A 17,154-nucleotide genomic window follows, 5' to 3' on the forward strand; every position below is an offset into this window, starting at 1 on the left:
ATAAAACTTCCATGTATCCCTGGGATTAAACATAAATTTGTGATAGTCAATTTTTAATACATACCTAATGGCTTTTAATTTGCTATTATTTTTGCATATTCATGAGAGGGATTGGTTTCAATTTTTACTTCTGTACTGTCCGTGAAATTTTAATAATGAGCTTTATGTGAAATTAGTTTTTCTCTCTGAATGTTTAACAAAACTAATAAAACTCTCTAGACTTAATGTTTTCTTTGTGGAGACTTCTGACTGAATTTTTTTAAAGGCTGTATGACCATAATTTCTATTTGCTACATTTTCTAGGAATACATCTTTTTACCAAAAATTTTCAAATTTATTGGCATAACATTACTCAAATTTTCTAGTATTTTAAAATCAATGCATATGACCTCTTATTGTTTATTTACATCATTTTTTTTCCTTGACCAAACTTGCCTAAATTGTCAATTCTATTACTTCTTTTGAAGCCCAACTTTGGGCTTTTCCTTATTTTCTCGTGGCATGGTTGTTTGCTTATTTCTTGACATTATTTCCTTCCTTCTTTCAGGTGGAACCTTAGCTCACGGATTTTCAGCCTCTTTTTTCCTAATATAACCACAGAAGGTAATACTTACATTTTTTTCCTAAATGCTTAGAATGCCACAAGTTTTTAACATCACTGGGTACTTAATAATTAACAAAAATGACTTCCATTCCCATAGCACTTTTATTCAAAGACTTAATAAAAGAAAAATATTGAGAAGCTCTTGCTGTGGAGACTGACAGAAGGGCTGCAGCTCTGTGACAATGACATTTACTCTAATGGTCTGGTTGCAACTGCTACCTTCTTTCGTCATCAATGCATTCCAGAACAAGAAGCATGAGACTGCAGTTTTTCATCTGATGATTTCAGAGCCCTCAATAAAGCTCCATCTGCAGTATCCAGCACTATTAATCCTATCTGGATGTTTTCCTCCTCATAGAACCGTGTCCCTATTGATAGCTTCAGAAAGGTTCTTTGTATTCTCGTGTTGCATGTAGATAACCAATGCAAGCCACATGAATCCAAAAGTCATTACAGGTTAGGTTTAATTTAGAGCTCTGGATTCACAACTGGAAATAAGGTTGTTGTACAGACCCCTGAGCCCTGGGTTTCCAAAGTCTGTCTCTTTGTGCGGTTCCTTTTTAAAGCTAGGAGGCACAGGTGCTGAAGACATCTTGACTAATGAGGATTTATTACCTGCCTCGAGGTCACCTCCCTTGCGTGCCTGCTGCACTCCAAGTCTCTATGTGTAATATTTTCATTAAGTTTAGAATTATGTCCTAATTTCTGTTATAATTTCCTCTTTCAACTCTGAGTTATTTACATCTCATAGGGTTGGGTTTTTAATATTAATATTCTCTTTATGAATCTTATCCTAAATGTACACATAAGATGTTCTGAGAGACAGATTTCTTATTACTTCACAGTGAATGAGTGCCTCAGCCCCCTTTGCCCCAATCTTAGCCCCTGGGGCTATGTGATGAGAGAAGAGGAGGTTTCTTTTTACACAAGTGGTGTCAAGTAAAAACAAATCCAGACTTGAGTACAGAAAAACTTTATTGGAAAATGTTGTTGCAATGAGAATGCACTGACCATAAGATCTCCAATTGTCTTAAATATCAGGTGGAAAAGAACTATCTTTAATAGGAAGGAGTATGTAAACAATGATATAAAAATCTGAGTGTAAGGGAGTGAGATGAGCAGTTGATATGAGACAGTTGACCGGGGAAAGTCTTTTTTTTTTTTTTTATGGTCCGTTAATTTTCAGGAGGTGTCATTGAGATACTATTCCACATTCCAGTGCAGGTTCAAACTGAGGGTAGATTAAAGTTCAGGAGTTTTTGAGGGGAGAAGACTAAAGTTTGATCCAGTTGTAACAGGGCATTCTGTCCAGATTGATCGATGGGGACAAACAGTTCAAATAACCCTTTATGAGACAAAGAATAGGAATTTGGAGGTCTGGGTCTAGCTTTGTCACACGTAAACAAAATCAGAGGGATAAAGGTAGTTCTTTGCAGGAAGCCATTTGACAGAAATACAATAGGATGGAGGAACTTAACTGTTTTCCAGGAACACAGTGTTCAACTGTCATTGGCCAGGCACTCCATAGGCAAAGGACAGAAAAATTGGTTGGAAACTGTTTTACATGTCACACACAAGACTACCTCTCTACTTTTAGCATGTCCTGAATGGGAGTATCTTCTCTGGCATTTATGTGGGGAATTATAAGTGTACATGAAGTCTATTCCAATAATACATTCACAGTAGAAGCTATAGCCACAGTGTTATCAGGTCAGCCTAAGTTATATTTAGCAATAAAGTTATATTTAACTTCCTCACTGGTTACTTTGCTAAGACCCAAAGTTGAATTTGCATGTCCTCTCTCCCACTAGGCCAAGTATGATAGTAACCTGGGTGTCCATATCCAACAAAGCCATGAAGGTTTGTGTTCCTCCTTTCCTTAATCCCCCAGAAAATTCCAACAGGGACATAGGGTCTATGGTCCTTTGCAAAGAGAAAGACCATTGGCCCATCTTTAAGGATTTTTCTCCTTAAAACAACTTAGATCTGGGTAGAAGGGGAGGGAGGGGAGGTGAAAGACATAGATATCCATTGTTTTCTGTCCTCCCAAAGCCGTGTACCAGGCAGCAAAATCATCACTGCCCATACCATTTCAGCTTTAAGGACTTCCTCATCCAACAGCCATGTACACAAAATGATGGCTAAGAGAAGCTACTGTATACAGTCTTTATGACTTATCTTATAAAATCTTTATGAATATTTCAGAATATGTATTACCCTTTTTTATAACACCTTAAACCAGAAAAAAACAGGTAATTTCAAATATAAAAATCTCAGGTTAGGATAACAGTAGTCTACCAGCTTAATGCTATATAACTTTTTGCACTTCTTTCTTGCAGCTAATTGTATTATTCAGTACTTTGAATATTACTTTCTTTTGTCAGTTACTTATCTTCTACCTCATGCTAGTGTTTAAAAATTCAATTTATTTATTTATTATTATTATTTTTTAAAGATTTATTTATTTATTCATGAGAGAGTGAGAGAGAGAGAGAGGCAGAGACACAGGCAGAGGGAGAAGCAGGCTCCATGCTGGGAGCCCGACACGGGACTCAATCCCGGGACTCCAGGATCACACCCTGGGCCAAAGGCAGTTGCTAAACCACTGAGCCACCCAGGTGTCTGATAAAATTCTGATAAATTTTAAAGGGACACCTATCTCAATCAGGAGAGTATGTACTTCTTGATCTTGGGGTTCGAGCCCCATGCTGGGTATAAAGATTACTTAAATAAGTAAAACTTAATGGGGTGCCTGGGTGGTTCAGTCAGTTAAGAGTCTGCCTTCAGCTCAGGTCATAATCTTGGGGTTCCTGGGATTGAGTCCTGCATCGGGCTCCCTGCTCAGCAGGGAATCTGCTTTTCCTCCTCCCTCTCCTCCCTGCTCTGCTCATTCTCTCTCTCTCTCCCTCAAATAAAATTAAAAAACAAAAAACAAAAAATTAAAACAAAAAATCTTAAAGAAAGAAAAAGAGAAAGCAGAAAGCAAGCAAGATTACTCATGGGGCACCTGGCTGGCTCAGTTAGTAGAGCACGTACTCTTAACTTCAAGGCTGCAAGCTCAAGCCCAAAAGATTACTTAAAAATAAAAATAAAAAAAAACTTAAGTAAAACACATTTTAAGTGATATCAGAGAGAATAAGCAAACATTTTAATATCTATTGGTATGGTAACATTTAATATAACTTTAAAAATTAATGATTCTATAAATTGTATTTTGGAGTTAAAATGTGCCCCTAAACAATATTTTTCAAGAACTATGGAAGAGCTGGATTATGATGGGAGTAACAGAATCTCAGACTATTGTTCTTGCACTTTCTTAAACTCTGGGTAGTACTAGATTGCAGGAAATGTAGCTGAGCATATTCTGAAAACTGTAGCCTCAGGAGACAGAACAAGTTACAATATGGAATACATTTCAACTCCAGCATTCTAGTGGAAATAATCAGTGGATTAAAGAAGAATAAAGAGCTGGCTGCACAATCATATTTGATAATACTGATACAAATGTAAGCAATAATAAACTAAGGTAGAATGCAGAAAATGAATTAAAGTAACTGATGTAGCAGAATTATGTTCTGGTCAGATTAGAATGCAGGAATAAAGACTAAAAGGTTAACAAGGTCAGATGACGGAACCTTCAGATAGAGAAAAAGGATGAGAAGGAATCAGTAACTCTGGGAACATACGTTATTATGCAAATTAAGAATGAAAAAAGCAGGTCAAAAGATATGTGAAAGGATAGTTCAGGATGAAGAAAAATCCTCTCATAATAGCACTGCAATTCTATGATAGGAAAGATGATCATATTGTAACTTGTTCTGTCTCCTGAGGCTTTTCTCAGTAGAAACACAAGGGAGATGAAACAAAATGGGTATGAGGTTCTGGAAAAAGAGGAATGTTTCCATAAAAGTGATCTAATCTCTCACCGAACTACACTAACCCTAAGTTTCTTAAAAGCAATATGGTTTCAGAAACCTTCCTTGCTCAAACTCCAAATTTATATAATGTCACCTCTGAAGAGGCAGAAGGATATCAACCTATATTGAAATGTCTCATATCTCTACATTTACCATTTCTCCTTTGGCTTGAGGGATATTTGATTTGCAAAAAAGACTGTAGAAATTTGATAAAAATAAAAATAGAAATGTCACAACAGAATTTTAAAGTACATCTGTTTAATAATAATATAACCATTAATGCAATATCTGCCTCAATAATTTCATTCCAATAATAAAAAAATGATATGATGGTTTAAAACTGGTTCAATCGCAATTTTAGAGGCTTATTTATCAAGAGTGAAAATAGAAGACTATTAAAAAATAGCTAAAAAGGTAACATGTGTCATAGTGCTTAATGTTTCTGTAACTGTTGGTAAGGCTTACATCTAAATTTGATGCAGAACTCTTAATGGCACTGAAATAGTTCTTTTCTCACCCACATGGTAGATACCGGTACTATGAGTCTGGAAGAGACTGGCTATGGGTACCACTCCTTGTCTTCAGTTGTGACTGTGCAATATCAGCAAGTGCACTTTGTATCTTTTCCAGAAGCATGTCCCCTCGGTAAACAACATCCTCCAGACATGTAGCAGCTTCGTGGTTTTCTTCTTCCAGCTTATACAAGCTAGCAGCCTTTGTAAGACACAAATTTAAAAGTCTTTTGAGAAATGAAAAACTTGGAGATTAGTTAAGAGTTGAGAAGAAAAAAAACTGCAGAAGTATTTATTTTTAAATCTGGATGATTCTGCAACCATTATGATAGATTTTTCAGTGTCAGAAATTCTAAAATCAGGGGACGCCTGGGTGGCTCAACAGTTGAGCATATGCCTTTGGCTCAGGGCGTGATCCTGGAGTCCAGGGATCGAGTCCCACATCGGGCTTCCTACATGGAGCCTGCTTCTCCCTCTGCCTATGTCTCTGCCTCTCTCTCTCTCTGTCTCTCATGAATAAATAAATAAATAAATCTTTAAAAAAAAAAAAGAAAGAAAGAAACTCTAAAATCAGGTAACTTTTAAGGAGCTTTCCCTGTATGAATTACTTAAAAGAATGAATTTTCAATTAGAGATCTCTGTCTAGATGTGACACTCTAGATGTGACACTGCTTTTGGACACACTACTATTCTACACACCCAGAATGCCACTCTCCTCTCATTCTTTGCTAGGAAAAGAGCCAAACTGAGAAGACTAAGAAGTTTCCTTATAGCTCGAAATTGGACAACCATATATATTCAGCATGATCTTTAATAGACTACAGTAGTTTACAATTAACAAAACTTCCATTTTAAAACTTAATCTTGGGGCGCCTGGCTGGCTCAGTCAGTGGAGCACGTGACTCTTGATCTCAGGGTTGTGACTTCGGTCCCCATGTTGGATGTAGAGATTACTTAAAAATAAAATCTTTCAAAAATAAATAAATGAAACTTAATCTTAAGGAAACTTTGAATATTGTAACAAAAGGTATTAAATCTTTGGGGCAATGACTGGCTCAGTCAGAGGAGTGTTGTGATTCTTGGATCTTGGGGTCATGAGTTCAAGCCCTCATGGGTTCAGTGTAGAGATAACTTAAAAAAAAAAAATCTCCTGGGCAGCCTGGGTGGATCAGTGGTTTAGTGCCACCTTCAGCCCAGGGCATGACCCTGGAGACTGGGGATCGAGTCCCACGTCGGACTCCCTGCAAGGAGCCTGCTTCTTCTCTGCCTGTGTCTCTGCCTCTCTTTCTCTCAGTGTTACACACTCTCATGAATAAATAAATAAAATCTTAAAAAAAAAAAAAAAAACAAACACCTCCTTTAATCAAAATACTCTACTAGCAAATTTCTCAAAGGAAAAGAGATTTTTACCTGTAAAGCAGCTGTAGATTCTTCACTGGGTAATGAATCTATCAAAACATCAATGTCCTTTGCTGTTCGTGCAATTAGTGCTGCAAAAAGCTGGGCATATTCTAAAGAAAGATATTACTCATTTAGAGTATTAGGAAATGTCAAGTTTTCAGAAGTAGAAATTAAATTTGAACCTAATGAAACCAGAGAAGGTCATAAACTTTTTCTGTACTATGCTTTGAATGATTAAAATGTAATTCTAACACACCAACCCTATCACATGTTTGAGAAGTAGCCTTACTATTAACTCAAATTGGGAACTAAACATGATTATTTCATTTTTTAGGACAGTATGTCAGTCATTTGAATAAAAGAATATGTAAATGGAATGCCTTCCTTATTAAGGCCCCTCAAGTGAAATTCTGCTAAATTCATGTAAAGTCAGCTGTAAAGGAATAACAATCTGCTTTTTGTCATGAACAGAATTACGAAATGTAGAATAACTAATGAAATCATCTTTTATAACAAAACTTACAGTAATATTCTCAAATCATAAGTAAGCTGTATTTCTCAATAAATTTAATATTAAAAGATTATAAAGATTATAAGGGTCAAATGAAGAGAAGCCAAGAAAATCTATTTACCTTCTGTAGGATTAGCTGGCTGATCTTTGTTAATTGCTGTCTGAATATTACTGAAAGAAGCAGGAGGACCACACTGCTGCAACACTCCAATGGCATTACAAAACTGATCTGCAAGCTTGAAGCCAAAGAAAATGTGTCGGAGTTAGAAAGGACTGATCAGTTTTAAGGATTTTACCAGTAACAGCAACAAAAGTAAGTTTCTATAATAACAATATCTAAGCAAGGGAATAAAACAGGAAGAATCTGGGATAAAATTAGCTAGTTATTATTAACAATGATTAAATGTTTAATCACGCAAGGAAACTAGGTTTGGTATCAACATAGTTGAAACAGTTAACAGGAAATACAAGATAATCTTTGTTTTCTTCCCAAGGTAACAGAATGATAAGAGAAATAAATGCCAACACATGTTACAAGCAGAAGTAGGGATTTTTGGGGGGTAGCGGTGGAAGAAAGCAAATCTGACTGGCAAATATGTAAGTATGGCCTTAGGATAAATTTTAAAATATGTAATTTATATACAAAGTATTTGATCCCTTTTTTGAGACTAAAGTAGTTACAACTATAAAAAAATAGTGGGGAAAAGACTCCACCTGAAGAAATTATAAGGCCATGATGCATGAATGAAAAAAGAAACTGTGGTACACACACACAGGCACATCATTCAGCCATTAAAGAAAAACGGGGGAAATCTTGCCATTGCAACAAGAATAGACCTTGCGGGCATTATGCTAAATGAAATAAGTCAGGGAAAGACAAATATTACATGATTTCACTTATATGTGTAATCTAAACAAAAACTGAGCTCACATACAAAGACTCCTGGTTATCAGAGGTGAGGTGGGGCTTATGGTGGGCAAAAAGGGTGAAGGGAGTCAAAAAAGTACAACCTTCCTATCCCCTTAAGTCATGGGGATATAACGTACAATATGGTGACTATGGTTAATACTGTTTGTATATTTTAAAATTGCTAAGAGAGTTATCTTAGAAGTTCTCATCAAAAGAAAAAAAATGAACTTTATAACTACAGTACAGTGACATGTTAACTAGATTTATTGTGACTTCACAATATATGCAAATAGTGAACCATTATGTTGTACACCTGAAACTAATGTTCTGTCAATTAAAAAAAAAAAAAAAACCCTCTACCTTAAGTACTTGGAAATGTTTTCCTCTGTGACTCAAGCTGTAAACTCCCAGTGCTCTAACAGTATTCCTTAAACAGTTTTGAAGACAAGAGAATACCAGTTCCTTACAGTTGGCAAAGTTAAAACTCCTATCCTCCCCACTAGCTTCCCTCAATAGTCCTGACCTTTTGAATCTCACTTATTTCCAATCTGTAACTATTTCCACTAAGTTTCTCTGCCATTTTTTAAATGACTGAACTCAAAGTCAACTGTTTCCTTTAATATCTAATCTTATTGAGAATCTCCTAGTTATAAACCAGTCTAACTTCAGACTCTTAATCTCCTTTCATCTTCAAATAGTTCTATTTTCTTTTCATTCTATCATTGGAACAGCAGGAGTTCAATTATCTCACAACAGAATTGTTACAATAGTCTCCTTCTAGTTTTCTAGTTCACTACTTATTTTACCCTGCTTAAAAATTCTGAGCTCAGGGGCATCTGGGTGGTATAGTTGGTTAATTGTCCAACTCCTGGTTTCAGCTCAGGTAGTGATCTCAGGGTTATGAGATCAGGCCCTGTGTAGGGCTCCACTCTCAGCAAGGAGTCTGCTCAATATTCTCTCCCTCCCCCTTTGCCCCGCCCACTTGTGTTCTCTCTCTCTCAAATAAATCTTTATTTTTTTTTAAAGATTTTATTTATTCATGAGAATACACAGAGAAGAGAGAGACAGAGAGAGGCAGAGACACAGGCAGAGGGAGAAGCAGGCTCCATGCAGGGAGCCCAATGCAGGACTCGATCCCGGAAATCCAGGATCACGCCCTGGGCTGAAGGCGGCACTAAACCGCTGAGCCATCTGGGCTGCCCTCAAATAAATCTTTAAAAAAAATTTTTTTTTTTTAAATTTGAGCTCACCCCAACATGGCCTTTAAGATTAATCGCCAACCCTTCAGGCTATTTCAAAGCTTTCGATAATCTAAGTCAACTCTACTTCTTCATTTTCTACTAATTCCTTCATATATACCTAACTAGTGATAAATTCATTCCAGACTATACTGTGTTGCTCATGTTTTGCTACTTGTAATGGCACAGTATTAAGTGCTTAGAAGCTGTACAGATGTGGATTCCAATTCTGGTTCTAGTAACCTGAGTACAGTTTTTAATTTTTAAACTGGGAACATTTTCATATTACACCACTGTTCTGAGGAATAAAGAAAACACACAAGCATAAATATTCAACACAGTGGCTATCTGTTGTGTTCTTCAAAAGCTCTCTCAAGATCCATTTATTCAATAAATATTAAAAAAATCAACTCTATGACAAGCATTGTAATAAACATTATAATGAAACAATGAACAAAGGCACAGCTTCTGCCCTCATGGAGTTCTCAGGGGGTAAAACAAATAACTTTAATAATTTTACAAATAATTACAATTCAGATCAATGCTTAGAAGATTTCCTTTACTTCAGTTCATATCACTCTCTATTCCAATTTACCTCAGCACTTACATTTGAAGGCGCTTGATTCATTATAAACACCTAACCAAATCCTACTTTTAAATTATTTAAATGTCTTGAGTATATGACATCATTCCAATTAGACTGTAAACTCCTCAAGGAGTATTTTTCTGTAAACATGAGAGTGCTTACATACACATTAGGCATTCACACTAGTTAACCTAGAGATTTCTCTCCAAAATCCAATTATCAGCATGCTTACCCTGGAGTCAAGGCCATATTCACTGTCTCCTATTATCTCTCTGGTTACAAGACATGTATGAATATGCAACATTTCTCCTAAAATAACATTTCTGCCCAGCAGCATCGTTACAATTTGATTCTGAAGAGCCTCAAAGTAATATCTCCCAGAAGGAAGTTGGCTGGCAGCCCACGCATGTCACCATAAAGTAGAATTTATCTTAGTGACTTCATCAACCTTTAGGGGCTAGCCCTCTCAGTCCTAAAAGGTCTTATTTTATTTACGGAGTAAGTCAGTTTTATTTTATTTTTTTTAAGACTATTTATTGAGAGACGGGGGGGTTGGGGGGGGAGAGGGAGAGAGCCACAGACACAAGCCCACTCCATGCAGGGAGCCTGAGGTGGGACTCGATCCTGAGTCTCCAGATCACACCCCGGGCTGAAGGTGGCGCTAAACCGCTAAGCCACCCGGGGCCGCCCGGAGTAAATCAGTTTTTCACAAGTCGATTCCCCCCTCATTTGAAGTGAACAAAGATGGATGCAACAAGAATCCTAACTTCTTATCTTCCGGTGTGAAAAAAACTGGCAAGGGAACAGATACTTCGATTTTCCAGTCAACATATTCTCTCTCTAAAGACATTTGACCTGGGATATCAAATTATAAACAGATTGGCAGGCCCGGGTGGCTCAGCGGTTTAGCGCCGCCTTCGGCCCAGGGTGTGATCCTGGAGACCCCAGATCGAGTCCCGCGTCGGGCTCCCTTGCATGGATTGTACTTCTCTTTCTCATGAATAAATAAAACCTTAAAAAAAAAAAAAACAGATTGACAATGAGAAATATAACTAATGGCAAACTGTTGAACTCTTTATGGTCATGAGCACATGAATCCTCTGGTTCGCATGTACTTTCCAGTCAGGCATAACAGGAAAAAAATAATAAGGATCAAAGTAAGGGGGTCGGCTTACAAGATCTGACCCTTAACAGAAAGTAGACTTTTTGCGACACATTAAAGACTTAAATAAATGGGAACATACGCAAGGATTAGAAGATTCACTCTCCTAAAGATGTCAGTTTTCCCCAAACTGATTGATGCCAGGGAGCGCCAAGAGATGGAACGAGACCCTTTGTCTCTGGGAACCAACGAAGAGGAAACAGAATTTCTCACCTCACCATCACTCCAGGCTCAACCTGCAAAGTCCTGACGCAGGAATACTCTCGGCTGACATTTAACAAAAAAATATCCAATCGTCAGGAGCACAGTTTCTCCTTCGCGGCTTAACACTGATAAGGGAAACAAGGAGCTTCTGCCGCTTTCCCCCTTACCCCCGAAAGAGAAGTGAGCCCAGAAGTACGACTGGCAGTAAAATAAAACTGTTCCCGGAGAACAGGACAGGACCGTGACGCCTAAGTGTCCTGACAGAGAGACCCCCTACTTTTCCGGTGAAAGAGGCTGCTGCTCCCTCAGCTCTCCGCGAAGCCGGCAGCCGGCCTCAAACCTCCCAGGACGCCGCGCCGCCTCCCGCCGCCGCCAGCGCTTTCTGCGGAAGCCCTGCCCCAGTCCGCTCCCCACTTTCGTGTGTTTTTCCCGGGGCCCTTTGCCCTCGTTTTACCTTAAGAAAGGGGAAGACAGAGACCAACAGAGCAAAATCGCTCACCGAGTTCACCGCGTCCTGCAGCTGTGTGAGCCGGTCCGCCATGTTCCTCCTGCAAGCTCCGGAGGCTAAAGCAGCTGCTCGCTCGCTATTGGGCGGCTTCAGGAAGCGTCGTAGCCAATCACAGGCCAGCGTTCTCGGAGGGGGTGGAGTCAGCGGCCCTCCGCGCCCGGCGAGTAGAGCGCGGGTGGGACTTTTGCGAGGCTGTGTTTCGGGCAGCTCCGCCCGCGAAGGCGCCTCGCGGGGGTTATTTTGAGTGACTTTGGGGCGGGGGGGGGGGTGTTCCGAGTTCCTTCGTTTTGGGTCCAGCAGACTCGTTCTCGAGGTTTTCGGGTGGTAGACAATTTTACGGAGATGGTTAGATGCTGCAGTTTTTAGAAGTGATTTTCCCCATCTTCCCGTGTATATTCGTTTTTAAACATTGCCTTGAATACTTACGTTACGTTGGATTTCCAGGTGGATCACCAAATATATACACAGCAACCAACTCAGGAATACTTGGGGGTCGCGATCCCGATTTTAACTTCAACAAATCCAAATTAAAATTCACCAGGCGATCTTGGCTGTGTTAGGGTGTCTCCTCTGGGGGGGTGGGGGTGGAGGGGGTGATGGGCCACCCAGGTGAAGACTGGGTGCGTGCTTTAATTCTGAATGTGGGTGTGCTGGGGAAGCTGACACACATGGGATGGAAAGCGTCCAAAACAACTAAGCACTAAATCGAGCTGTATTGACCGCGTAAGAAGAAAATGGTTGGGGGCAGCCTGGGTGGCTCAGTGGCTTAGCGCCGCCTTCAGCCCGGGGCGTGATCTTGGAAACCTGGGATCGAGTCCTACGTCGGGCTTCCTGCGTGGAGCCTGCTTCTCCCTCTGCCTGTGTCTCTGCCTCTCTCTAATAAATAAATAAAATCTTAAAAAAAAAAAAAGTTGGAAAAGGAAGGTTTCTGTAGGCAAAGTGAGTAGCAGAAGAGTGGCATCTGGAGTTCAGAGGTAAGGTGTGAGTGCAGTTAACTAATAAAAATCTCGCTCCTCTGACAGCGAGAAACTCAGTAGGAAGAACAGAAGAAGGTTGGTGGAGAGGAGAGTGGAGGAGGTTCCTGGAAAATGAGCCTTATGTGTAGGTAAGGGCAGGGACAATTTTTAAACAGATAAGGTGTGCAATTTATACTTAGCCGTGAGACCTATTGAGGATTTAGTGTGAAGGAAGATAATAGGAACTTGGTATCTGGAGCACCTGGCTGGTTCAGTGAGTGGAGCATGTGCACTTGATCTCCCGGTCCTATGTTCCACGTAGCCCCAGGTTGGATGTGTAGAGACTACTTAAAAAAATAAAAAAAGAAAAGAAAAAACAGAACTTGGTATCTAAGGAAAGTTATAGCTAGGGGATACTGTGACAAGAAATAAACCTGGAATCAGCAAATGACTGGTTTGTGGACTTGGGATAGACTTATACACCCTCCCTATCTGGCTGATTATCCCTGATTATCCTACTGGAGTTGGGGGAAGGTGGGAATTATCCATTGAAAACTCAATTTGTCACATTTGCCCTAGTCCTAGCTGGGAAGCGCTACTTCTACTTTACCATTCCTTCCCCTCAATCCCCAATCCACAGTATCTGCTGGGACCTAATTAGGAACCTCTCCAGGTGAGTAACCTACTCCCACATAATGGGAGTAATGAGAGATAGCTCTAATTTGTTTTAACTAATATGGGGTAGTCTTGTGACTCTCTTCTCATCCTCAATTGGCAGTACAATTTACTGAATGCTTGCCACTACCAAGAAGTTTGTTAGGTGCTGTGTTTGCAAAGATGAATAAACCAGGGGCTCATTAGGAAGAGGGCTTTGGGGGGAACCTGGGTGGCTCAGTAGTTGAGCATCTGCCTTCGGCTCAGGGTGTGATCCTGGGGTCCTGGGACTGAGTCCTGCATCAGGGTCCCCGCGGAGAGCCTGCTTCTCCCTCTGCCTATGTCTCTGCCTCTTTCTCTCTCTCTCTCTGTCTCTCATGAATAAATAAATAAAATCTTAAAAAAAAAAAAAAAGGAAGAGGGCTTTGCAGTTCCAAGAATGAATGGGTTTGGGCCTAGACTAGGATGTTGATAAGAGAAGAGGAAAGGTTTGTTTTGAAGGAAATGTTAGCATGAGTTGGTGCCTGGTTAGGTATAGAGGAATGAATGAGAGAGCCCATAAAGGAGAGTACCGTTTTGCGGCCTGATTGAAAAGAACCTGGGCACCTGGCATAGAGGAACCACTTCAAGACAACTTTTGTCCTATCATTACCTTCTTACAGGTTTTCAGTAGCTCCACTAAGACCTCAGGTTGATGTACAGCAAACAGATCCAGCTGCCTTTCCCAATAATATTCTGAGTGAAATCACATTATTCATCCTTGGTCCCTGAAACCCTTGGTTTTCAGGTTTCTTAAGACTCTTCTGGTGATGGACACCTTTAAGAATCAGATGTAAGCTATGACCCTTTCCCCAGACCAGGCTAAAATTTTGTGTATATTTTTAAGGGGTTTATGAACCTCCTGAAGGTGAACTTCAGGGAAAAACCCACCTTTCCAGAACAGTCTCTTATGTCTAGCTCAGGATTTTTCAACATCAGCACTAATGGCATTTTAGGTCAGATTTTTTGTTGTTCTGGAATGCTGTCGTGTGCCTTGTAGAATGTTTAGCATCATCACTATCCTCTACCCATGAAGTGACAATGGCAAACTCCCCTTCCAGTTGTGACAATACAAAATATCTCCAGATATTCCCAAATGTCTCCTGCAGGGCAAAATTACTCCCATTGAGAATCACTCTTTCCTCATTCTTTACCCTTATCCAAGTAATTTCTTTGCTGCTATTTCTTTATCTTTTACAGTTTCACCTTTCAGTGTAAATTTTATGAATTACTGGAGTCTACATGGACTTCTCCTTTTTCCCTTTTATGATTTTGACACTCTTTCATATGCTTTCTCATTTGCTGTTCTTGCATTCCCAACTGGATTATGTGGTTTGAAGAGCAGAAACCCAGTATGACATATCTCTTAAACACATAATTTTGGTCAGTATGTTCTTTTAAACTTCATATAATTTTTTTAACATTTTTTTAAATTTATTTATTTACGATAGTCACACTCAGAGAGAGAGAGAGAGAGAGGCAGAGACACAGGCAGAGAGAGAAGCAGGCTCCATGCACCGGGAGCCTGACGTGGGATTCGATCCCGGGTCTCCAGGATCGCGCCCTGAGCCAAAGGCAGGCGCCAAACCGCTGCGCCACCCAGGGATCCCTCATATAATTTTTTAAGTTCATTTTTTTTTTTTTAGTTCTTTCTACACCCAGTGTGGGGGTAGATCAAGAGTCACAAGCTCTTCTGACCAGGCCCACGAGGCATCCCTAAGCTTCATATTCTTAAAAGTTTCAAACATATAAAAATAGAATAAGGGCAGCCCAGGTGGCTCAGCAGTTTAGCGCTGCCTTCAGCCCAGGGCGTGATCTTGGAGACCCAGGATTGAGTCCCACATCGGGCTTCCTGCATGGAGCCTGCTTCTCCCTCTGCCTATGTCTCTCTCTCTCTCTCTCATAAATAAATAAAATTTTTAAAAAGATAGAATAATAAGGTGGACACTCATGTATTCATCACCCAGCTTCACTTATCAACTCATAGCCCATCTTGGGGTATTTTGTTTTTTTTTAGATCTGTAGTGACTTTTTTTTTTTCCAGGAAAAAAATCATTAACAATTCTTAGCATTCTAGACTCTTAACTACCTTTATTACCTACTCAGTCACAATTTATTAAAGATCTAAAACATTCCAAGCACTGGGCTAAAATACCATAAATAAGCATTTGCTATACCAGACTCTCTTTGTTCCTTTGTTGACTATCCACTCACCTCATTTTAAACATTTCTTTTTTTAATACAATCCTTCCTGAAACCCTATAATAAGTTCATTGCTCCCAATGTTCACCACAATTGTTCCTTATACTTCTGTTATTGCACTTAGCATATTGAGATGTAATTATTCATATATGACTAATTCACTCACTATCATGGGCTGCTTGTGGGCAGGAATCATTAAAATTGTCTCTGTGTTTCCATTACCTAGCACCCAGCATTTAGCCTGGCACATAGAAGCCGATGAGTGCATATTTGGGGACCGAATGAATACATTTCCTAGCAGAATGATTTCCATATAATAGTTACAAAGTAAACATTTATTGTATTTAATTTAGTAAGTATCATCAAAATAATGTAACCCACAGGAACAAAAGAGTTAAAAAAATACAGAGGGAAGGTGAGATTAGAGTGAGATAAGATAAATAGTCAAGTTTCACAAAGGGCTGCTGAGTTAGGGACAGATGAGGCTATGCAGGGAAAGATAAGGGAAAGGCCTAGGGTCAGACTCCCATAAAACCCAAGGAAACAAGAGATAAAGCAGCAAAAACAGAAAAATAAATAAATAAAAAATAAACCTGGCTCCCTAGATTCAAAATATTAGGGAGTATCCCCCTTTGATAGTTATAAAGCAATCACAGAAACTTACCAGACCCCAAAACAGCCATATGTCCATCACTCAGGAAAACACAGAGAAATCTCAAGGCCAAGGGCTCCCTGGTCAGATTTTCAATAAAAGGCCAGCCAAAAAGCCTTCAGTGGCAGCCCTGTCAGGACCCCTCTCACTCCTGAGAGTTTTCTCTGTATCTTTGCTTAATAAACTGTCGCTTTACTCATTCTCTGTTGTCTGCGGGAGCCATTCAAGATTACCTAGCTCTCCTGTATCACTGCCTTTCCCTTGGAGTCCTGTTCCCATCTCTATTCAAGATCTTGTGTTTCATAAAAAAGTCTAGGATAGGTTGCTTGCCTTCCTTCCTTCCTTTTCAAAATTTTAAGCAAATGTTAAGGCTCTAGTTATCTATATCTTGGATTTAGGAATCTTCTCAGTTTTTGCATTTCAATTCCCAGGAATGACAAACTCATCTGCAAAGCTGCTGAGTCCATTTGCTTCACAGGTTTCCAGTGGAACTGGGACATGAACAAGGAACCTCAGCCAATATTCTTCCCAAGCTGTCACAGTATTTCATTTCAAAGTCAAGGTACTAAAGTCCTCTTCTGATTGCTGACATATCTGTCATCAGTTGTCCTCCAAAGGCAAAGGGAACTGCAATTCAAAGATATGGGGGGGGGGCGGGGGGGATAGACAATGGGGTGAGTTCAGGAAACTGGAATTAATTCAGTGTAGCCAGCACAGAGAAATTGTTTAGTTGCAGCATGAACCTGGAGAGATGGACAGAGGCTACATCATGAAAACCATTGTGTCATAGTCAGGAAGGTAGACTGCTATCCTGAATGCTTTTATAAGAAAATCTTTAAAATTATACATATCTTTTAAAAATTAATGTTTAATTCAAAAGCAATTCATATTCAATGTTGAATTTTTCCAAAGTGCAGAAATGTGGAAAGAGAATCATGCTTGGGGCATTTGGCTGGCTCAGTCAAATGTCTGACTCTTGACCTCAGCTCAGATCTTGATGTCAGGGTTGTGAGTTCAAGTCCCACATTGGGCTGCATGCTGGGCATGCAGTCTGCTTAAAAAAAAAAAAAAAAATCATTCTTAATCCAATCACCTAGA

General features: G+C 39.5%; 2 protein-coding genes and 1 pseudogene across 4 annotated transcripts in view; 1 reads left to right on the top strand and 2 right to left on the bottom strand.

Annotated features, from left to right (window-relative positions):
• Nucleotides 1–673: 673 nt before the first annotated feature.
• Nucleotides 674–1,443, bottom strand: LOC144297066 (small integral membrane protein 8 pseudogene; annotated as a pseudogene).
• A 3,319-nt stretch (nucleotides 1,444–4,762) lies between these two features.
• MED21 (mediator complex subunit 21) lies at nucleotides 4,763–11,689 on the bottom strand. 3 transcript variants are annotated; one of them, XM_077870665.1, is made up of 4 exons: nucleotides 11,545–11,689; nucleotides 7,067–7,181; nucleotides 6,444–6,544; nucleotides 4,763–5,235 (listed from the first exon to the last, which is right to left on the bottom strand). In XM_077870665.1, the coding sequence occupies exons 1-4, from the start codon at nucleotides 11,584–11,586 to the stop codon at nucleotides 5,059–5,061; spliced, it is 435 nt and encodes a 144-aa protein (XP_077726791.1). In that variant the 5' UTR covers nucleotides 11,587–11,689; the 3' UTR covers nucleotides 4,763–5,058. The 3 variants fall into 3 exon arrangements, with proteins under 3 accessions (XP_077726791.1, XP_077726790.1, XP_077726792.1); XM_077870664.1 differs by having other exon boundaries at nucleotides 11,500–11,632; XM_077870666.1 differs by lacking the exon at nucleotides 4,763–5,235 and having other exon boundaries at nucleotides 6,478–6,560.
• TM7SF3 (transmembrane 7 superfamily member 3) overlaps nucleotides 7,526–17,154 on the top strand; it is a 50,397-nt gene continuing 40,768 nt past the window's right edge. The window contains exons 1-2 of the mRNA XM_077870657.1: nucleotides 7,526–7,542; nucleotides 16,488–16,618. Of these exons, the coding sequence (XP_077726783.1) occupies nucleotides 7,541–7,542; nucleotides 16,488–16,618 (133 nt within the window). The 5' untranslated portion in view covers nucleotides 7,526–7,540. The remainder of the gene's footprint in view (nucleotides 7,543–16,487; nucleotides 16,619–17,154) is intronic.

The sequence above is a fragment of the Canis aureus genome, chromosome 25 (assembly GCF_053574225.1).
Source record: "Canis aureus isolate CA01 chromosome 25, VMU_Caureus_v.1.0, whole genome shotgun sequence".
NCBI lineage: Eukaryota > Metazoa > Chordata > Mammalia > Carnivora > Canidae > Canis > Canis aureus.